The sequence below is a fragment of the Lutzomyia longipalpis genome, chromosome 1 (assembly GCF_024334085.1).
Source record: "Lutzomyia longipalpis isolate SR_M1_2022 chromosome 1, ASM2433408v1".
Classification (NCBI taxonomy): domain Eukaryota; kingdom Metazoa; phylum Arthropoda; class Insecta; order Diptera; family Psychodidae; genus Lutzomyia; species Lutzomyia longipalpis.
In genome coordinates, this window is record NC_074707.1 from 11,450,510 (window position 1) to 11,474,212 (window position 23,703).

At 32.9% G+C, this 23,703-nt stretch overlaps 5 protein-coding genes across 10 annotated transcripts in view; 4 read left to right on the top strand and 1 right to left on the bottom strand.

Annotated features, from left to right (window-relative positions):
* The window catches only part of LOC129790048 (solute carrier family 35 member B1 homolog), a 766,332-nt gene that overhangs the window by 607,575 nt on the left and 135,054 nt on the right, over positions 1–23,703 (top strand). The gene's annotated exons all lie outside the window — the stretch shown is intronic.
* Positions 1–23,703, top strand: part of LOC129790119 (T-cell leukemia homeobox protein 3) — a 442,143-nt gene that overhangs the window by 283,386 nt on the left and 135,054 nt on the right. The window lies entirely within an intron of this gene.
* LOC129790159 (uncharacterized) overlaps positions 1–23,703 on the top strand; it is a 241,887-nt gene that overhangs the window by 83,130 nt on the left and 135,054 nt on the right. The window lies entirely within an intron of this gene.
* On the top strand, positions 3,094–15,054 carry LOC129788857 (sodium-coupled monocarboxylate transporter 1-like). Of its 2 annotated transcripts, none has more exons than XM_055825265.1 (6): positions 3,094–3,155; positions 11,019–11,377; positions 12,185–12,359; positions 12,428–13,327; positions 13,402–13,541; positions 13,609–15,054. In XM_055825265.1, the coding sequence occupies exons 2-6, from the start codon at positions 11,019–11,021 to the stop codon at positions 14,129–14,131; spliced, it is 2,097 nt and encodes a 698-aa protein (XP_055681240.1). In that variant the 5' UTR covers positions 3,094–3,155; the 3' UTR covers positions 14,132–15,054. The 2 variants fall into 2 exon arrangements, with proteins under 2 accessions (XP_055681240.1, XP_055681231.1); XM_055825256.1 differs by lacking the exon at positions 3,094–3,155 and adding an exon at positions 3,552–3,928.
* Positions 15,038–23,703, bottom strand: part of LOC129786916 (uncharacterized) — a 46,923-nt gene continuing 38,257 nt past the window's right edge. Inside the window, exons 16-18 of the mRNA XM_055822172.1 lie at positions 16,992–17,227; positions 16,328–16,931; positions 15,038–16,260 (exon numbers count right to left, since the gene is read on the bottom strand). Coding sequence (XP_055678147.1) covers positions 15,389–16,260; positions 16,328–16,931; positions 16,992–17,227 — 1,712 coding nt within the window. The 3' untranslated portion in view covers positions 15,038–15,388. The remainder of the gene's footprint in view (positions 16,261–16,327; positions 16,932–16,991; positions 17,228–23,703) is intronic.

Below are 23,703 nucleotides of genomic sequence, written 5' to 3' on the forward strand. Positions count from 1 at the left end.
GGAGCACTTTCGGATGCTCCAGGACTCTTAGGACCCCCGCGGAGCCGCTCAGTGCAGAAATTCAGGATCGCAGAAATTTTGACGGTTGGGGATTTTACACGACTCTGTTTTCCCGGAAATGGATTTTCGCGAACTTTTCAAACCAGCGATGCCAATCGACACGGCGTCGCGTCCCGGTCATGAAAAACACAATTTCCTCGCGAAAATTCAGAAGAAAACGTGATAAAATTGCGAAAAATTGAATATGTAAGGGAGACGGATAGCGCTGGAATGCATTCGTCTCATTTTCTCCTAAAGCGGTAGTGCCAAAAAGGGCCAGTGGTGCTTTTGGAACTAAAATTAAGGGCGCTAAATTCAAAAACTGGTAAAAAAATACGTAAATATTTTATTTTTATTTATTGATTATTTATAATTTATAATAATTTTCATTAATTTAATTGCGATCGGATCAGCAGTAGTGTAGGAAAAGACGCAAAATCCTTTCTTTATTAAAGAAGATAACGTTAATTATAATTTATTTATTTTTTAATCCCTTTCATCCACTTAGGTACGTTTTTCACATCTTAGAATGTTAATTAGAAAGTTTATTTACAAAAAATATAATCTTTAACGCATTGTTTCCCACTCAATTTATGATATTCAAATCAAAATGTCCTTCATCTTGAATTAAGTGGCGCCATATGTTAAAAGAAAATAATGAAATCTTTCTTTCCTAATTAGAAAACATTAGAAGAAATTCAAGAAATTAATCTTAATTAGAGCTTTTAAAATCACATTAATGATAAATTGATTTTCTTTAAAATAGGTTTTATTCATTTCCTTAAATCCTTTACGCAAGCAAACTTTTAGAATCATCCAAAATATCGTCCTATTAAATCTTATTAGTAATTTCTAAAAATATGTAATGAATTTATCATTAAAAATTCCCTTGTTAAGAGTAAGTAACATCGTATTAATTATTAAATGAATCATTATTGACGCAAATAATTGATATAAGAGCACGCGTTAGACTAATGTCTCAATTTATTAAATAAAATTTTTGATAACTTTCTTGTTACAAAGGAGCCCATGCAGCTCCCAAGGGCGAAGTACCTAATTGAAGGAAACGCAGAAAACAATTTTAACCCACCCAGTCTTGTAGGGAATCAAAAAAGGATAAAGAATTGCCAAAAATATTCACCATTTTCCACTGGGGTCACAACGAAAAAAGGCAATAAAGTTTTGTAAAAATTCAAAAAAATTGGCCGCCATTCGCCATTTTGTTCATTTCAATGCATGAAGCATATGTTTCAATGCTTCGTCAATATGAGCTTGTCGATGACAGTTTGACATTTCATTTATTTTTGGGAGAAAATAAAAAAAAATTGCGTATTTTTTTGTTTAATTATCGTGGTAAATGTGTTTTACGTGTTGTTCAAGAGTGATTTTTATATTTGAATACCTGAAAAAAGTCTTGGGAAAGGTGGTGCCAAGAAAAATCGTAAGGTTTTGCGTGACAACATCCAGGGAATCACAAAACCAGCAATCCATCGTCTTGTCCGTCGTGGTAGTGTGAAACGCAAAGGATTCCAGCGCAGAGGATCTCTCAATTCGTGAAAAAGCCATTTTCAAGACGATCCACGACCAATGTTTTTGGATTGCTTTGTTTTGTAACGAGAGATGTGCTCGCTGAGACGGTCACAAGCTGGGAGGGAATTCATCCTTCAGGTATTCAGATATAAAAATCACTCTTGAACAACACGTAAAACACATTTACCACGATAATTAAACTAAAAAATATGCAATTTTTTTTATTTTCTCCCAAAAAAAATGAATGAAATGTCAAACTCCCATCGACAAGCTCATGACGAAGCATTGAAACATATGATTCATGCATTGAAATGAACAAAATGGCGAATGGCGGCCAATTTTTTTGAATTTTTTTGAAACTTTATTGTCTTTTTTCGTTGTGACCCCAGTGGAAAATGGTGAATATTTTTGGCGATTCTTTATCCTTTTTTGATTCCCTACAAGACTGGGTAGGTTAAAATTGTTTTCTGCGTTTCCTTCAATTAGGTACTTTGCCCTTGGGAGCTGCATGGGCTCCTTTGATTTGATCAATGAATAAAAGTGAGTAAGATTTTTGACGTCACACCCATACACCTGTTGCGGAAATTAAATGATACAACAGAAGAAGAACAGAAAATGCTAACAAAGCAAAGAAAACCTAAAGATCTTTTCCTTTATCTTGCGACAAAAATCCCCCTAAATTAATTAATTTAGAAATTAATCATAAATTAAACATTTTTATTAGAAAATTTATTTTTACCAAAAAAATCCCCATTCTTGTATGCTAAATGAATAATTTCAAGATTTTCCAAAAAAAAGAAAATATTTTTGGATAAATTTAGTTAAAAATAATTTTTAGAGAAAACTTTTTATATATATGTACTAAATTGAGTATTTTTTGTCGAGCTGATCCTATCCTGTTGCTTAATGATCTGTTTAATGAGTATAAAAATGCTTTTTTCTTTCCAAAAATGACATTTTTTGTTCTTTTCAGAACTAAATTTAAATATCAAACCAATTAATCTCATAAATGATCATGAATGATCTCTTTTTTTTTCATTAAGAAAAGGATCAACAATGTTGCAAATAATTATTTAGCTTCAACGTTATTGGTTTAAAGAAGAGAACCTCCCTATATACCTACACATAGCTTATGTTTCACAACATCCACGGGAGATGTGAAGCACTAAAATTCCAAAGAACTGTGATATTTTGCTTAGCATCGCAACACAACAAGTGTCCGCTGTACACGTGTGTTGATAGAGCAAAGGAAGCTGATACCTGGTGCACTGAGAATGTAGTTTAACTTAAAAATAGATTTAATAACTATGGAATGGTTGAGCTGATGATGACTTACCTGGAGGGCGAATAATGTGGGGTTCTTCATCTCTTGCCCATCTTCACTATTCCTGCGTATGCACCATCAGAGTCATCCGAGTGATCCTCTTCTTTAAACGCTGCATTTATGTCTAGCCATTGCAAATTACAATTCGTAGTTTTTTTTTGTAGGTTTATATATATTCTCTTTTATCTCAATTGCAGAAAGCGAAGAGTACGGAGGCTGGATTCAGGAATGCGATCCAAGAAACATCTTCAATCCACAACCGGTAAGCATTTCAACTCGTTGGAAACTTTTTTTCTCAACATGGCAAAAATAATGCCATAGAAAGAAGATTGTTTGTCTTTTAAAGAAGAATAATAATGTGAAAATAGCATCAATAATTAATTGGATTTAACATTAGCCATTAAACAATTTGTATATAATATTGGAGAAATTAACACATGACTTCCATCGTCAAGAATGTATTTTATATTAAATTAAATACATATTGAGTCTATCAGTAATTTCCCATTACATGTAAATTGCACAATACAATATATATAATATTTTGGCGGGGGAGAAAGACCCGCGATAATCACCCGAAGCGACCCAGACAAGGTTTTCATATAAGCTTCATGCGCGATCACAAGTTCGATCCTCGCGGAGAAACTCTGGGCAAGTCAGTGTGATCTTGGAGTTCAAACACAACGGACGCGATTGATCACTCCGTCTGGTTATTTTTTTTAATCATTCTTCACCAAGGAAGATTGTTTAAAGTTTATTCTGTTAAAAATATAATTTTTTCGTTTGAAGGAAAAAAAAAGCAGGGATAAAGTTCTTTTTCTCCTACTTATAAATAAACATTTTTCCCCAATAAAAATTCAATAATATTTCCCAAGGTGTAAATGTTAAAAAATATTTGAAAACTTTCGAGGCCTAAATAGTGGTGAAATTTTTTTTAATATAACTACTCAAAGTGAAAACTCCCGCAGTGTTGAGTGGTGACCAATCGGAAAAGTAAAACGTCTCTAAAGAAATCTTGCAGTTTTTGTGCAAAAGGTGTGTATTTTATTAATTTTTAAGTTACATTGTTTTAAAAAAAAAAGAAAAGGAAATATTTGTCTTTGTCGGTTATAAGTGTTACTAAAATAGACATATATATTGTTCCGGAATGTTGATGCCTCTACTTGCATATATTTTCTCGAAAGAGTTTAAAGAAATAATTTGCAGTACCATGAGAAATTGGTTTGTCTTAATAATATAAAAATAAAATATTGTCAACTCAATTCATGGCAAAAGGCCAATACTCACTAATGTACAATACACTAAAAATATTCTTTCTTAAAAATTTCTCATGAAAAAACTTCTTGTGCTCAATGAAATAATTTCTAATAAAAGAAAATTAAAGCAATTTAGACTCACTATATAGGCTTATAGAAATTCAATATTAGCGTTAGAACAGTATTGGTGCATTCTTATTCTAATTAACATAAAATATGTTGCTATAAGAACGTATAACGTACATACCGCACATACCTACTTCTAAGCTCTGTGCAGAAAAAAACCATAATGATTGCAATTAAATACATTTTACTCTCACCAGCTAATATAGGGCTATTATAAAGTAACATCTTTAAGCTCTTTTAAGCAATAAACGCCTTTTATCTCATTTAGCATCAAATTCTATTCACAAAAATTCCTTACGTGATCATTATATATAGAAGAGTATATTTTATACTTAAAAAATATTTAATTGATATATTCGCGCATCGTTGAATACAATGTACAACTGTTAAGCAATAAAATTCTTTACAATCGGCTTATGCTTCATTTGCTGAGAAACAATTGGAGGTTTTCCTCCGAGTTTCCTCTTTTCCCAGCACTTTTTTACCATGAAAATTTTAAGTATAAATTATTTATTTCGATTAATAAAAACATTTTCATTAATTTTCTTAATTACGCTTTAAGCAGATTTAAGTGAGAGAATATACTACATTATATGAGAAATATTTCTCAATGAAAGTGCGTATTTTTTACGAAAGAAAATACGTTTACGTTCGTATTACATGATCTTTTTTTTTCATTGAACTTGTTAAGAAGTTTAATTAAATTAAAATTAAATTTTCTTGTGAAACGTTAATTAAAGACGTTAGAAAATTGTTCATCAAGTATTTTAGTGAAAAATATGTAATTGTTAAAAGTAAAAAGAATCTTCATAAAAAGGTAAAGAGCTTGACAAAAAAATAGCCTAAAAAATTTAGGTAAAATACGCATACGAAAAATTAACGACAATTTAACATTCTTGAGTTTTTAAGATTTTCAGTGTTAAGACGGTATTTCTTACAAACTCCTGAGCACATGATAATCTCAAGTGACAAAGACTGTGTAAAAAAAAATCCAAATAAATTGTAAAGAAAGGCAAAAGCAGGTTCCTTCGTAAAAACGTTAAAGATAATATTTTTAAAAATAAAACATTAACAGGACAAACTTGTATTAATCTTTTATTTCCATCACATATTTCGGATTGTTTACTTATAGAAATAATTGCAAGTTTTAGTTGTTCTTTACTTCCTATACGCGTGCATTTCTGCCATCAATGACAAAGAAATTATATATTTTTTAATAACAGATTGAAGTTTACCTTCGTAATCAAACTGCTGTAAATAAAGTCATTTCATTGTTATAGTTTTGTTTTACTATTATATTTTTTCTTGTGTTTCTTATCTTTATCAACAACAGTTTTTAAAAGAAATACAATCCAGGAAAAGAATGAATCTCAAATAAAGTTTTTCTTCTTTTTATTCGTAAATTTTAAGACATTTATGATAACAAAGTTTTTCTTTTATTAACAATTTTGTAGACTCTCAATGAAAATTTAGTTGAGAATTCAGACTGTTTTGTGTCAAAATAGAATATTTCACGCAATTTCAATTTTATTAATAAATAAATGAGTCTTCTATTTACAAACACATCCGCTTGACTTTTTTCAAACAGCACAATCATTATATATAATCTAATTTATATTTTCCTTTTTTTCCAATACTAGTCCACTAAAAAGAGGGTCAATATTCGTCATTTTTGTAATGTAAAACTATTATACCTAATTTGTACTGAAGCTGATTTCTATCTCAATGTTTATTCAAAATAAATATATTCTATCAGTAGAACTTTCGTCTCGGAGAATTTTCATAAAATTATCTAAGATTTTATTCAATAAACTTTTTAAAAAGTCCATGTTGTGGCCATAGCAAGTCTCTTCCCACAATCAGCACAATCTTCATGATGGCATTATTAACGAATCATTAGCCATTGTTTTTAGTCACAAGACTATGCAAACATTGCTCAATTTAATTGCATATAGTAAATTTAATCACACTAATTTAAGCTTCTTTTATTCATTGTTTTTTTTCTGACTTTTTCGCAAAAATCTTTTATTATTGCTTTGCGTATTTTCATGCATTGATGATAACGATTAAGATCAATATTTTGTTTGTTTTAATATATCGCAAAGATCTAATAAAATTAGGTTGTCTCTGTCAATCAATTTGTTAAATTGATCATCATCATCAATTATGGAGAAGAAACAAATTAATGAACATCTTTAGAATTTTTTTTCTTAGCATTCCTCGTGATCTTTTAATTTAATTCTCTAAAAAAATGGTTATTTAATAATAAAAAATATTTCCAACACTTTAGATTTGATACCAAATTGCCCAACTCCTCCGTATACTGCATAATCTATGTACCTTCGTTCAAATGTATGTATGTAAATATAAATGTGTTTTATAATGTTTGCATTTTGATATTGCACATACATATATGTATGTATGTACTATTACAAATTACAGTTATGCAGGTGACAATTTGTCAAGCGTTTTATGTCCATTTAAATTTAATAATATTTTACTTTATTTTCCCATCATTATTAGGTATAGTGAGTACAGTAAAAGAAAAACAAATAAAAAATATGACTTTTTAATTATTTCATTAGGTTTGTAGAATGATTGCAAAATTAATTTCACTGTCAACCCAATGGTATTGAAGGTGAAGGTTAAAAATGTATTTTAACATCAAAATGGTGATGTAAATAAATATTACATCAGGCAGGTGGAAATACAATTGGAAAGCAATTTCATGTGTAGTTATTGTTCCACTTTGCCTTCGGTTGAATATGAGGAAAACATATAATATTGAAATCTATGCGATTTAAGTGCGATTGTTGTATAATGACGTTGAACTCTCACTTTCCGCTTTTTCATGGAAAGAATGTGCTTTATCACTTCATTTTTTTTTATTTAAAAATACTATATCTTCATCTTATTAGTTTATGTCCCTTTTAACGTTATCTATAAACTTTTTTTTTGTTACATACCTACACCTTTATAAATTTCCAATGGAATAGGAAAATATAATTAACCTTGTTTTCCAAAAATGCATTTTTAATCACGAGAAGATCATTTTCATTTGCCTTATGTTGGGAAAAATGTGAGAAAAATGATTATTATATCGCAACTTGTATAATATTCTTTCACAGCTTATGAGTTTCATTGAAACTCAATTTTTTTGGCCCTACAGATCAGTTTCAAAAGTGCCAAGATCATAAATTGATGTGGATTTGATTACAGAAAAAAACGTGTGTCCTAACATTTAATTTTAGGGCTATTACTATTATCTAGTTTTACTCAGTTTTCCTAATGGTATATGCAAATTAATACCTTTGGAACGTTTTATTAGATTGACTAAAAAAAACTATTTGTTTCTCATGCGAATGCCGGCTGAATAAATATACATTAAAATCGTAACAAGTTGTTGGTTTAACATCACGTGCATGCATAGACCCCTTATACTATTTATATAAAATATTCTTTTTTTTTATATAAAATTATTCGACTTTAGAAATTAACCTCTTAATCGTTATATTGTGAACTCATCACATTTATCTTATTTAATAGACACGTGCGTTGAAATTTTAAAAACATTCATATCTCTTTGATTTAACCATAATAATTGGAGTTTGTTCTGAAAGTTGCCGATAACCCAAATGAGCTTTACCTTTGGCCTTCACCATTTCCTAAATAATTGCAAATATTTTGGGAAGTGCGCAATGTAAATTCAGCTCTCTAATTTCTTCTGTATTTTGCTAAAAATCCATTATCAAAAAAAAACTCCTAAACAATCCAATTCCTCAATTTCTTCATTTTGATTAATTAATTAATTTATGTTATGTGCAAAATGTATACATTATGTACGGAATTTGTGATTATTTTAATCATAAATGAAATTGTATTGAAACAACTAAACTAAACAAGATCACGCTGCTGTGACGCGCTTTTCTCTCATGTGATTTGATAACTCAAAAGAGCCACACTCCAACAGAACGTTTCTTCTTGATGTTTGCCTGAAGTTCAACGAAAAGTGCAAAAAAGTATTGTACACAAGACAAGGAGAAATGCGTCTACATCATCTACATAAATCAATTTTTTTCAATATTTTCTAAAAGGGAAAAACCCTAACTTTTACTCAAAAGAAGTCTACATAATTTATTCATATGTATTTCTATGCAATCATCGTGCAAACTGGTTCGAATTAGCAGAATGTTTAAGTATGGGGCGGAATTTCTAAGGCCATGAGTTCGCCAAAATATTGAAAAATTTAATACGATAAGTGTGGCAGTTTCGCTATAATAAATAAACTATTTCACATTATATGTAACAACATTTATTCTAATGGTTCAGTGAAATGTAAACTGTGTGTAGGTATGTGATTATGATATTGTGGTAAAATATAAAAGACGAATGTGATCTTTGGATTCCAATGCAATTCTCTGATCTATTTCAGTTTAAACTGGATACCTTAGCTTGACGCCGTTCAATAAACTAATACGGATAAGACGGCTCCAATGGGCTATTCTACTTTATAAAGCAAAGATATAAATAGACTTAACGGCGCGATCACACCATAAATCAATTTAGTTTTGTCCGTTTATTTATAGATGCGTTGGTTTACACATAAAAAGTGCAACTTGTTTTATGGTCATTCACATTAAACTCGCAGCATTTCAATGAATTTTTAATGAATTTTCCTCTTTGGCCTTTTTTGTCATTATACCTCATCTTATTTTTGTCCACAAGGGATGTTGGTAATTTGTAAAATTTGTAATGAATTTGTTATAATGGTTTTACCTGTTTTTCCAGTGATTGGGAAATTATAGCTAATTTATTATGTGCCGCCTGAAATTTGAAAACAAAGTCATTTGATCATACAAAACAATACTTTCTCTCAAATATTCGAAAAAAATTCTTTAAAAAAAACATATTATATGTACTTAACTCCCCACCCACTCTTTTGCACCCGCTCTAGTTCTTTTATTCCTACCATTCTTACCTACTTTCTGTAGGAAGTGAACTTGATTCATAAAAATATTTAGACTCTTTACATAAAATATTAATTAAAATTACGTCAATGACACCAAAAACATTTAATTTACTTAACAAAAATTAATTAATTATCGTGAATTTTACGTCTCATAATCATGTGATTGGAGAATAATTTGAATTTCTTGTGAAAAACGACAATATTCCCATTTGTTTGAATAAAATATTGTTCGACATTGCAAAAGTCAAAAATAAATACTAGAGGCGAGGAATTAAAAAAAAATTGCAGAAGTTTCCAGTCAATCAGCCAGGCAACATGATTCACTAGAAACGACGTAATAATACGCGCCAATCTTTTAATTATGATCCAATTCCTCTCCATATTTACTTTTGCTAACAAATTAACTAGGGGAATATAGGAAATTTCCAATCCATTTGCGCCTCAATTAATTTTTTGATCGACATCTGATAATGTTGAATGATTGCAAAGTTAAATATAAAATTAAAGATTTTCATAATTGCACTCAATTTACTATTTCGAGCATGAACATTATGATATACAAACTGAAGAAATTGTTATCAAAATTTTAAACTTATTTCACAATTTTGTATGGAAAATACCCAATAAAATTCTTTTCATAAAACAACTAGTTTTTAACACAGACTTTTCATCCGTTTTGTGCAGTTTTTTATGGTTAAAAGAATAAAAAAAATCACAGACAAAATCTAAAAATAAACTCGGTAGTTTCCTTAAAAAAAAAGTAATTTGGTACCATATTTAGAAAAATCACGAAAGTTTGCACAAATACCTAATTTATGCTATTTTACCTATTTTACTCTTCCGAACTCGATAAATCTATATGCATTTTATCCGCAGTACTTGAAATTTTCCATCTTTGTATCTCACTTAACCATAAGTTGATACATCTTACGGCATCGCTCGTATCATTTCTTGGTACAGAGAGACGACTAAATAAAAGGCTATATTGCTAATATATTAGTTTCACAATAAATCCAATATTTGCCAAGAGGCTCCACCGAGGCTTTCTATATAATTTTATTTTTCTTTCCGCCTTTAATCATCTGCAATCACGTGCAAAGTATTAGGTTGGCATTTTACGCTATCGCAGGATAATATTTATGCAAAACCCCCATCATAAAATATCATCTGTTCACATTCATAATTAATTTATATCAACATTTCACTGTTTAATAGAGAAATATTTGAATTACTCACAATACATGATAATTTATACTGGAGCATGCCTCTATATGTAGACTCCCTCGGCTGTTGCGTGTGTCGTATCACTTGAGAGATCGTCAATATAGTAGGAGGTGAATGAAGATCGATGACTCAAGAAAAGTATCTCTTTGCACATCACACTGACGCGCTTTTGTTTCTTTAACGCGTAATGATAAGGATTGGTCTAGCGAGGAGGAATTTGGGATGTTGTGGTATTGAGTAGGATTCACTGACCTACCTCAATGCAAAGAATTGTTATCTGTTTGGCAATTTCCCACGACTACAAATAAAATATATAATTCAAAGCAATTAATATTTTTTTATAAAAATATTTTTATTATCTTATCATAGAAATCCGTATTTATTGAGGGCTTAAAGTATCTCTCAAGTACCTACTGTTTGAGTATCAACTTGTTGTGCCACTTCAAAAGAGATAAAGCGGGAAATTGACAACAATTTTCTTTTACACCCAGAGAAAATTATTCTTAAAATTAATTTAGAATTAAACGATGATTTTTTTTCTAATTTTCAGATGGCTCGGACTCTTGGATCCCTAACATGGGACTACATAGTATTCTTCGTCTTCTTGATATTCTCCTCCTTGGTCCCTCTTTGGAGCAGAATTTTCGGCAAGACACGCGACAATACAAAAGCAGATTTTGTATTTGCCGTTGGCAAAGTCCCAATTCTCGCCATGATGCTGTCCATTGCACGTGGAACACTTGGCGTGAGAGCTTTCTTGGGATTCCCGAGTGAATTATTCTACAGAGGATCAGCCATGTGGGAGACGCTATACGGCATGGTGACGGCCTATCCCGTAGTTCTATTTGTCTTCATCCCCGTGTACTATAGTTTAGGAATAACATCTATTTATCAGTATTTAGATCTTCGGTAAGTTGATAAAATTACTTTGTTATTTTAATTAAAGCTCTGTGCATGGGTAGAAAGTATTTTGTTAGATAAATACCTGCTTGGAGAACCGGGGAAATTTCATGATAAAAAGCTCTCAAGATTTTTATCGCAGCATCTGCAGTTTCTTTAATTATCCTAATTACAGTGCAGATCATTCAATGACGGTGACACTATCACTACTACCTATTGTCGTAATGAGAGTTTCAATGACTTATTTTGTAGGAAAACAAGATTTTCCTAATTAATTTAAAACAACAGATAGGTATTTTTGCTTTTGGAAAATCTTACCCAAAGATTTCAAATTTTCCTGATTAATTTAAAGCGAATGATCCATATAAAATATTCAAGAAAAAAATAGGGAAATTGATTAATTAATAGTTTTCCACGCATTTCCTTCTAATTTGGCAAGAATTATTTCCCATATCGACCATGACTTTGATCTTGAAAACTTATAAATGTGGTGTATTTATTTTTAACGAATGTAGCCTTTCATGCCTCTGAATTCATACTGCAGTTGAGAAATAGCTACAGAATACTCTTAATATAATTCAGATGTTTATAAAAAATATATTCTGTTTTTTTATGATTGGTTTGTAGGAAAAAATAATTTCTTAATTTGTGATCGTAAATAAAAAAATTACAAACGTCTTAACGAATATTTTTTAAAGGATTTCTTTTATTTTCTTTGTTGGGAGACACAACACTCTGAGCATAAATATATTTAATTCTTTAAATTTATTTTTAAAAAATTCGCCTCTAGAAAAAATATCAATAAATTCCTTGTAGATACAACAGTCGTCTCGTGAGATGCTTGGCCTCTGTATCGTTCATCATAAGGCAGGTCCTTGCTTTGGGCGTCACAGTCTACACGCCAAGTGTAGCCCTCAATACAATAATTGGTGTGCCTTATTGGATGTCCCTTGTTGGCATAACTGCTGTGGCGATTCTTTTCACAATTCTGGTTAGTTTTCCTCAGAAAAAAAATTTAAAAAATTAAAATTTTAATAATAAAATATTTTATTCCTTTAGGGAGGCTTTAAAGCTGCAATAACAGCCGATGTAATTCAGGGTATAACTATGATTGCTGTTTCTATAGCCATAATCATACAGGGTGTCTATGAGACGGGTGGTCCGGTTAAAGTGTTCAACGTGGTTAAAGATGAGGGACGCCTTAAATTCTTCAACTTCACAGGAGATTTTACAGTGCGCGTGGATACATTGTCTGCCTGGTCAGGACAGCTCTTTATGTCTCTGAGCCAATTTGGTTGCTCACAGAATTTCGTACAACGCTACCTCAGTCTCAAGACATTCGCCGAAGTGAAGAAGACGATGCTGTCCAACATTCCCATGGTCACGATCCTATTCTCACTTTCATGGATCGTAGGAATGGGAGTATTCTCAACCTATGTGAACTGTGATCCCCTCAAAGCGGGCTACACGAAGAAAATGGATGAGATCCTGCCATTCTTTGTCGAGGATAAATTCTCATACCTCCCAGGATTTTTGGGGCTCTTCGTAGCGTGTATTTTCAACGGAGCCCTCAGTATTGGTGTATCGAATATTAATTCCCTCGCCACGGTAACATGGGAGGATTTCCTGGCACCCTTGCCACAGTTCAAGGGCTTCACAGACAAACAGGAAGTCAACACTATCAAATTCCTTGGATGTGTGTACAGCATAATTATCTTAGGGGTGGCATTTGGTGTGGGACTCCTCTCGGGGGTGATTGAAAGTGCCATGATAATGACCTCTGTTACCTCTGGACCTCTTCTTGGTGTCTTCATACTTGCCATGATCTTCCCCATGTCAAACTGGAAGGGAGCTGCTGCGGGCATGATTGCTTCCAAAGTAATCTGCTTCTGGTTGGCTCTTGGTAGCTTTACTGTGAATTCAACACAACCTACTGACCTGATGCCAACGTCCACAGATGTAAGTATTTTTTTATCTTATCTTTTTTCCTGAAGTGGAGCTTTTAATCTGATAATATAATTTATGTTTTTTAGGGATGCTCAAATGATACCTTTTCTCAAGGAATTTCAAAATCTTCATCATCGTGGTTACTCAATAATATGCCCTTGGAAGTGGGATGGGATATGCAAAATGCTTCCTATGTTCCCGCAATGGCTGCTCCTGTGCATGATCCGTAAGATCTCAAATAGATGAATCATAAAATTGAGCATAATTTGAAATAAAATCTTTGAATTTCGCAGAACTACCCTGCAGACTTTCTACTCAATATCCTACATGTACTGGGGCATCATTGGAACTTTCGTAACCGTCTTTGTGGGAATAGTCGTGAGCTGGCTGACTGCATCCAAGGATGATGCATACGATTCAAAACTCCTCTTCAAACCAGCACTTAGATTGTCCCAGTGCATGCCCGGCAAGGCACGTGAGTACAAAGATCAGCCTCCAAAGACTGATTCGTGTCTAGTGAAGGACCAAAAAACTCCGCTTCCGGGTGAGAAGGATAATTTTGCGTTTGAAATTGAAGATCTCAGTGTGGGGAATGAGAAGAAGAAATTCAATGGTTCCACCAAGGCAATAATCGAAGACGTCCAGAAGTTCGATAAGTACAGTGAGGAAAAATTGCCACCAATAAAAATTTCCATTGATAAGGAAATGGAAAATGGCTTAGAATCTGTTCAAATTAAAAATTTAGTAGCTGACAATAAGGCAAATATGCCAAAACCATTGGAATTGTACAAACGTATCGATGAGAATGGTGTCTGATTGCATGAAATGAATCTAAAAAAGTGATTCTCAAAATATTTAAAAAGAAAATTCCACTATTTCAATGACTTTCCATGTGATTTTTTGTTCTTATTCGTAAAAATAGTAAATCGATAGTTATTTTACAGTGAAATTAAATTATTCTACTAAATGCCTCAAATGAAATTTATATAATTTTTGGTCAAGAAAATGGTAAAGTCGAACTTATTGACTGTGATTTTCAAGACGAATTCTTTTTGTGCTCTAACACAGTATAATGCATGCGAAATATTCACATAAAACTCTTTCTTAAGTATTAAGTTCTTCAGAAGATTTAAAGGGACTTTAGTCTCAGTGAGGTTTAATACTTTGCGGAGGATTTGCTTCATTCTTGTGCCTAAAGTTGCGAATTTGTCTTTATAGATTTTTTTTTAAAGTGAAATATCTGTACAGAAAAAGTCACGTCTTTAGAGATAAAAACGAGGAAAAAGCTCCTAATACGTGAGGATTAAAATCTTGAGCCTATTAGTGGCATTACTAAATGCTAGTCCCCGTTAATTAATTTATTTAAACCCACTAAAACAGTAGTTATCTCAATTTTAAAATGACTGACTTCAAACTAAACTTTTTTAGAATATAATTTCGCATTTTCTAAATAAAAAATAACAAATAAAATATTAGTTTTGTTAATAAAAAAAAATCAACGACAAAATTATCATCTAAAAATGATTTGTGAGCATTTTGCATTGTACTGTGTATTGATTTAGTTTTTAGCCTCATGAAATGAGGATAATCCTCAGTCCTGAGATTAATTTTAGCATATATACCTAATTTAATCATAGGTAGACGATTTTCATTATATAATTTAATTTAAACATTCCACGTCGTACAAAGGACGAGAATAAATTCAAAACAATTCTATAATTGTCTGTAAATCTTTTTTTAATTATCTCTATAAAACTATACATAATATACAACATTTACAATAGATTTACATTTATAACAAGAAAAGTATTATATAAAAAAAATATCATAATAATAGATAAAAATAAAACAATGATTCACAGATCACATAAGATCAGTCATTAATCTCTAATTTTCATTGCAAGTTGATGAATATCAGTACAGTATAGGAAATTAAAAAAAAAAATGTATAACATGTAGAAGTTGTTAGGAAAACTTTTAGAAATGTTTTAACGGCGTAGAATTTAAAGAAAAAAATGTAAATCAAAATACAAAAAATTAAATGAGGAGATACATTATAAAAAGTTTTGTCATTTAGTGACTTGTTCCATTTACATGCTTGCCATTGAGGATCTTACAAATATCTTCATGACCCACTTGTTTGGCATAATCATAAGCTGTGAGTCCAAGGAGGTCTACCTCATCTTTGTCCACGGAATTCTGCAGGAGATACTCGACGATCTCTTTGAAGCCATGAAGAGCAGCTAGGTGAAGAGCTGTACGACCTGAGGGATCTGGTTGGGAGAGATCAGCTCCTGCTAGGCGATACGACTCCAGACGCTTCTGAAGTCCCCTTGCTGCTGATGCGCATAGAAATTCCCCAATAGCCCGTGCTGATCCTGTGAGATGTGCTCCGCACTTGATGAGTAAACGAATAATTTCGTGATGGTCATTGGCGATTGCTTCCATCAGAGGTGTACGATCGTGACGATCACGCACATGAATAGTCACACCATGCAGTAGCAAATGCTTCACAACATCCTCCCGTCCTTCCGCTGCAGCCACATGCAGGGCTGTTCTGTAGTCATAGTTGATGGTCGAAAGATCAGCACCGTAGGACTTCATCAGCTCCACTTTGGCTAGATCTCCAGCCTTAACGGCTGTATTAACCATGGCGGGAAAGAGTGTAGCTCCAAGCTGGGAGAGCTCATGGGGCGTAGATAGATGCAGAGATCTCGCCACAGCGTCGATTAAATCAAATTCCTGCATTTCAGGAGACTTTCCAGCAGTCAGTTCTCCACGAAGATTTCGTTGCATCATTTTTTTCTTCTCCTCCAGGGACCATTCCTCCTTCCCCAGGCAGTATGCTAACTTGGTAAGAGCTGCCTCGGGTGTCATATCGTACCCAGAAATTACTCCACAGTCTTGCAGTAAACGTCCAGTTTCATACAAATCACACACAGATCCTGAAAAATTAGGAAATTCAGTAAAAGAACTTAAATTGAATATTTAGAATAAAAATAAATCCCTTACCTGTAGTACACTGCGTACAGTTAACGATAATCATGCCCATTTTAGAGGCATCTCTCAGAGCTTCAAGCATATCCTGTCGATTCGATGGAATATTTCCTGAACCAAATGTCTGAAGAACAACCCCGCGCATTGGAGGTTGCAGGAAAGCTTTTATGGTGGCTGTTGTGATACTGGGAAAAATTCTGAGGATGCCCACATTCTCATCCAATATGCTGTGAACACAGAATCGATTTACTGTGTAGGGACGAAAGATTAGCCTGTAGTCAACGTCCACATTAATACCAATTTTAGCCAAACACGGAACATTTGGTGAGTCAAAAGCATCCAAAGAAGCTGAACTGATCTTAATGGTTCTATTGCCACGATATAATTTAGAACCGAAAAATACCGTCACTTCGGGGATCACATAGTTGCCAGCAATTATGAGGGCTGATGTGAAATTATCCTTTCCATCTGTGCGTGTCTCAAAGATTGGAATCTGTGATCCAGTAATGATCACTGTCTTTCCCAGATTCTCGAGCATAAAAGAAAGAGCTGATGCTGTGTAGGAAAGGGTGTCCGTCCCATGGAGAATTACGAATCCATCGAAGAATTCATAAGATTGCTGGAAGGAAAATAATATTAATCATCGTTCTTAAGATTTAAATGAATTAATTAAACTTACCCGAATATCTTCAGCAATTCGCACCCAATCATTGATGGTCATGTTGCTGGAATCCAAGAGCGGATCATACTCTGTGACCGTATAAATTACTCTTCTCTGCTGATTCTCCACAAAGGGCAGCACCAGAGGACCCATCGTGGAGCCACTTCCAAATCTCTCCTGTGCATAATCCACATCATGCATGTGCGGGAAGCGCCGGATATTCTTCACAAGTGCATTCCGAATGGGTTCAAGTGCTGCAAAACATTATTTTGTCAATAAACAAATTGTTCAATTTATTTTGCATAGTTAAATGCACAACAATGGATAATAAAATAATAGGTTTCCTACAAAAGATCTGTGCAATGTGACTTTTTCACAGCATCGCGCGAAAAACGCGAAAATCACATGGAAACAGTACGTCGTATCACATTTAAGTGTTAAGAAAATGAGGTGCAAATTATTTGATTTACAAAATTAACAAGGAGGTAATAAAAAAAATTGAGGAATTCATCGAGTTGTGAACTGAAATATAAGTCAATTTTGTACATTTATTTTATTTAGAGATCAAGGTCAAAAAGAGGAAAGAAAGTTCATTAAATTATTGACTTCCATAATTCTTCTCAGTTCTTTAGGTCACAAGGTCATAATTCTTTTTTATGCAAATCCTGTAAATTTTTACATTGGAAATCATTTAATTTCCTTCATAATTTAATAATTTCTTTAAATTTTTATAAGTTCAACTATTTTCAATAATCCTTCAAAACTTTCAAATAATTTTAGTCACTCTTTTGAAAATTATCTTATGATAAAAAAATATTGAAAAATTAACAAAACTTGTTTTTTTTTCGATCTCCTTTCCAATAAATTCAATGCTTTTTCTCAATTTATAAAAATTAAACATTTTTCTTAAAATCTTTTAAAGAAGAAAGCTAAAGAAAAAAAAATTCAAAACAAATTTCTCAAACTCATGTTTGAGATTAATTAAAATAAAACAAAAATAACTTTCTTACTAAACAATGTTATCGTTTCCACAATCTTGGAGTAAATCTATCAAATTAGATAGTGTGGAGCCTCCATTTACATTGGTTGCTAATCAAATGATGAAATGAGCACGACATGTAAGCAATTCGTGTGAAAATAGAGCTTCGAGACAGAATATTTGCCTTTAAGACAGACAAGTATTCTTTTTTTAGCATTTCGCTAATAAATATGTTTTTCAATTGAAGCATCATCGCGATCTAGAGAAGAAGGAAAAAATCATTAAAACGATCGCATTTTATGGGTGTCACACGCTTTATATTTAAACCGCTTGACCCAAGCAAATTTCGCATCCAAAATAAAATTTATTGTCGTCATGTTAAATGTATTAAGTGATTGAACAGTTCGGTTTAGACACTCTTGGTGAATAGACACGAATAGCGCATAGAGCTCCATTTTGTCGAGAGCAGTTTTTTTTTCTCAGAGTTTATTGAGAGTATTGAATTTTTTTTTGCGCCAATTTCTTATTGATTGAATTTCTTATAAGTGAGTTGAAGTGATGAGTGCCCATTCAGGGGGGCCTGGCCCTCCTGCAGAAACTTTTAATTTGTACAACACCTTGCATCGTGGGCAAATGCCCACAATTGAAGAATCTACAAAACGCAATTACAAGGCCCTTCGCAATGCATTCTTTACTCATCCATCGGATAGTGAAAAATACTTCATTATCAGTGGGGAAAGTCTCAAGGAGATGGATATTTTTGATATCCAACAAGGACTACAGGATATTTCAAAGGATAAATTTAAGACAGCCATGCGACTCCAAAGTGGGGATATTCTAGTACAGACGAAAGATATACACCAAATCAATGCACTCAAGGCCACCAAAATTTTTGGAAAGGAGAAGAAACCGGTTTCTATATCGGAGAACGGTGTATTGAACCAGTCCCAGGCAATCATCAGATGCAAAGAGTTGACGCGTGTAAAAGAGGAGAGAATTATTGCACAGATGGGAGAGCAAAATGTGATTGGAGTACAGAAGATTAAACGGAAAGATAATGGACAATGGATCAACACTGCAACACACATTTTGACCTTCAGCACTCCAACATGCCCTGCTGAAGTAAATGTTGGATATTTGACTGTAAAGACCGAGATCTACATTCCATCACCATTCAGATGCGTTATATGCCAGAAGCTGGGGCACACCAAGAAGAGATGCAACTCAAAGAAGAATCGTCCGAAGTGTGGAATTTGTGCTCAAGATTCACATGAGCCGGATTTCATCTACCCATGCAACCTGCCCAAATGTGTGAATTGTTTTGGTGCCCACCCAAGCCACAGCAAAGCCTGCCCAAAATACATCGAGGAGAGGGAAGTTAATGCAATCCGCGTCACCCTAAGGATCCCATACAATTTGGCGAGAGAGGAGTTGAAGAGGAGGAAGGGAGTTCCCAACCCCATCCTAAATTCCTATCCTAATTCCGTTCCTTCTAAATCCATCTCTTATGCTCAAACAGTATCAAAATCTGAAGGTACAAGCACCGTTAGCACCGATTCATTAAGTAAAGTAAGTAAAGTAGTTTATTCTGCAACTAAAACACCTCATGTAAACCGATCTCAGGTACAGTCACGAGCTGCAAATTCACTATTAAAAGCTCCTAAAGCATCTAAAGTTACAAACAAATCATACCGAAGGGCAATTAATGCTGCTCAAATTAATAATACTGTTCATGATGACACCAATGTCTCATACACAGTACTTGCTTCCCCAAATTATTCAAAAATTCGCACACCAAATTCCACCAACGCTCAATGCAAAGAAATTAGTCAAAATTCTCCTGAAATTAGTCAGAATAAAATCCAATTCACCCAAGATTCATCGCAGGCTATGTCTGTTGAGGTTGATGAAGATCAACCTGTTCCCTTCCCTCCCCCTGATCCTCCTCCTTCTCCTCCCCTATCCTTCCATTCCTATTCCCCCTCTCCTTGTTCCTCCACTGGAGGTTCTGATCGTCCCAAAAATTCAAGATTCTCTGATGAAGATGACCAAATGTTAAGTGACGATGATGACGTCTAACAATAATAATTCAGAAAATCTCAATGAAATTGATTTAAATTCTTTTGACGATAATTTTATTTCACCTCAATTTCAAAATAATGTAAATAATAATCTTTTATGTACAAATCCTTCTTTTGTACAGTGGAATTGCCATGGCTTCTGGCCCAGAAAACCAGACATTGAATTGTTAATTAATGAAAAGCAACCAGTTGCTCTTTGTCTTCAAGAAACTCATATTAAATTTAATCACAAAAATATTAATGGCCCAACTATTAGTGGGTATAATGCTGTTCATCAAAATCTTTCAGATAATCCCACAATGAGTGGCGGAGTCTCAATTTTTATACAAAATGGGTGGTCTTTTGATCCTATTGATTTGAACACAAATTTAGAAGCCATTGCTATTAGACTGCAATGGCACTTCCCCATTACAATTGTTTCTATTTATATTAATCCCGGAATTCCAGTTGAAGAATTAGAAATAGTTAATTTGATTAGACAGTTGCCCACTCCTTTTATTATCATGGGAGATATCAATGCTAGCAATCCGTATTGGGGTAGTAACAAGCTTGATCGTCGTGGAAAAATAATTGAAAAAATTGTTAATTCTGAAAATTTAATAATTCTGAATAATGGATCTAACACTAATTTGTCTGTTGCCCACGGAACTTTTAATGCTATTGATCTTACAATAGCTGATCCTCAAACCGCGTCTCGGTTTGTTTGGACTGTTGATAATGATTTAAGAGGTAGTGATCACTTTCCTATTTATCTCACTGATATCTCTTTTTCATATAAAGAGGTCTCATCTCAGTGCAGGTGGATTGAATCGGGGGCAGATTGGGATAAATTTTCAGAATTAATGCCAAGATGTTTTGCTTATAATTGTAATTTTCCTTTGATCTCGTACAATGAGGTAAAGGAGTGTATAATTTCTACTGCTAATTCATCAATTCCAAAAACTAAAGGTGGCAAGCAATTCAGAAGAGTTCCATGGTGGACACCTGAGATAAAACTATTAATTAGAGAGAGAAAAAGAAGTCTTAAAAAATTTAAAAAATATCCAACAGCTGAGAACAAGGAAGCATATCTTTCTATTGTTCAAAGGACTCGGGATAAAATTAATGAAGCAAAAACTAATTCATGGAATAGTTTTACCAATACCATTGATTCAAACACCCCACCAAGTGAAATGTGGAGAAAAATTAACGCAATTAGAGGAATTTCAAGTCCAAAAATTAGATATGTCAATTGTGATCAAGGAAGTTCTACTGATTCAAAAGAAATTGCCAATATTTTGGGTAAAAAATTTGCTTTCCCTTCTTCTAATATCTCTCTAAGTAATAGTGAAGTTGATTTTAAGAATAAACTTCTGAATGATTGCCCTGAAACTACAATATCTCTGCCATTTTCTGCTGAAATTAATAACTTTTTCTCTTTTCAAGAACTTAAAGTTTCTCTTTCAAAAAGTAAAGGAAAGTCATATGGCCCTAATTTAATTACTTATTCTATGCTAAAAAATTTACCTCAAGAAGTTCATTTATTTTTGTTAAAATTGTTTAATGATATGTGGGAAAAATCTATTTTTCCTGAAGATTGGAAAGATTCAATCATTGTACCTATTCCTAAAAACTCCCCTAATGGACCACAAGATTATAGACCCATAACTCTTACAAATTGTGATCTTAAGATTTTTGAGCGAATGGTTAATGCTCGACTTGTCTGGTTTCTGGATTATAACAATCTTCTTTCAAATAATCAAATAGGTTTTCGTAAAGGAAGATCTACTTATATGTCAGTTGCTAAACTTACTGGGGACGTCTTTGAGTCCTTCCAAAAGAGATCTCATACCTCCGCGATTTTCTTTGATATTGAAAAGGCCTATGACAGAGTATGGAGTGAAGTAATCATTAATCAACTAATTGAGTGGGGTCTAACTGGGTATATTCTAGAATTTATCAAATTCTATTTAAAACCCAGGAAATCAAGAGTACGGGTTAATAATGAACTATCAGATGAAAATACTTTTGAAAATGGAGTCCCCCAAGGGGGTGTCCTATCAGTTACTTTGTTTCTTATATCAATAAATAAAATTTTTTCCCTATTTCCAGTTGATGGTCCTAATAAAATTCTTGTTTACGCAGATGATATTGTAGTTTACAATAGTAATCCTAAAGATGATGTCAGATGTATTGAACTGCAGACTTGCATTAATGAATTGAGTAAATGGGCAGCTGTTAATGGTTTTCGATTTTCTTCAAAAAAAACTAAAGCTCTTCACTTTTGTAGAAAAAATGTAAGATGTACCCCACTTACATTCTCTCTTAATGGCACAGTACTGGAAAACGTTAAAGAATATAAATTTTTGGGAGTACATCTTGACTTTAAACTAAAATTTAACACTCATATTAAGAATCTTAAAATTGCTTGTAACAAAAGAATAAATATTATTAAATGCCTATCTGGTCTAAGTTGGGGATCGCATAGAGACTCACTTAGAACCATTCATCATGCTCTTGTACTTTCAAAACTATTTTATTGTAGTGAAATTTATTTTCCAGCTGCTAATAAATCTTTGTTAGACACTTTGAGCAGTGTTTACAATGCAGGGTACCGGCTTAGCTCTGGGGCTTTCCGGACATCCCGTGTTGAGTGCCTTCTTGCTGAATCTGGAGTTCCTTCCATGAAACTAGCAATAGAATTTCAATGTGCTAAGTCTGCAGTTCGACTCCTTTCAAACTCGTCTGCCCCCGGTTTTGAAAATTTGCGATGTTGGGAAAATAGGAAAGATGTAACTAGTTTCTACTCCTTTAGTGGCAACCTAATTCAAAATATGATTTCAGAAATTAATATTGAAATACGCTCTCCATCATTACAACCTTCTTGGTTGCTTAATGATGACTATATTAATACTTATATGACCACAGTTAATTATAAAGAAAGAACAACTCCTGAAATAATTAATATATTTGATAATATTGTTAATAGCATTCACACTGATTCTTGTGTGATCTATTGTGATGGATCAGGCAAAGACGATTTAAAAAGCTTCGCTATAACCACTGAAGATAATCTTATTTTCAGTTGTAGATGTCATCCCCAAACTACTGTTTTTGAGCTTGAAGCAATTGCAATTAAAAAATCCCTTGAGTTCATTCAAGATACAAGAAGAAATAATAGTTCTGAATTAATTAAATGGATTGTAGCTTCTGATAGTCTGAGTACTATCGAAGGTGTTAAAAATATTAAAAATGATTCTCCTATTATTAATAACATAAGATCTATTTTGATTAAATTGAAAGGTACGGCATGTCTTCTTTGGGTCCCAGGACACAAAGGGATTCCTGGGAATACAAAAGCAGATTTTGAAGCTAAGAAAGCTCTTGAATTACCTATGCCTACCTGTAATGATCTCACACTCAAAAGTACTCTTAATTTAATTAAAAATAAATTTAAAACAAAAAATTTGAATTGGTTTAAGACTGAGGTACCTGGTCTGATGAATAAAATTAGTTCATCACTTTCCCGACCTAAAATCCCTAGCTCTCTTTCCCGAAAAGAGTGTACCATCATATCCCGCATACGTATAGGTCACTCTAGACTCACTCAATCCTATAAAATGACTAAATCACCTCGTCCCATTTGTACCTTTTGCAATATTAAAAATGAATTTCTTACCATTGAGCATAT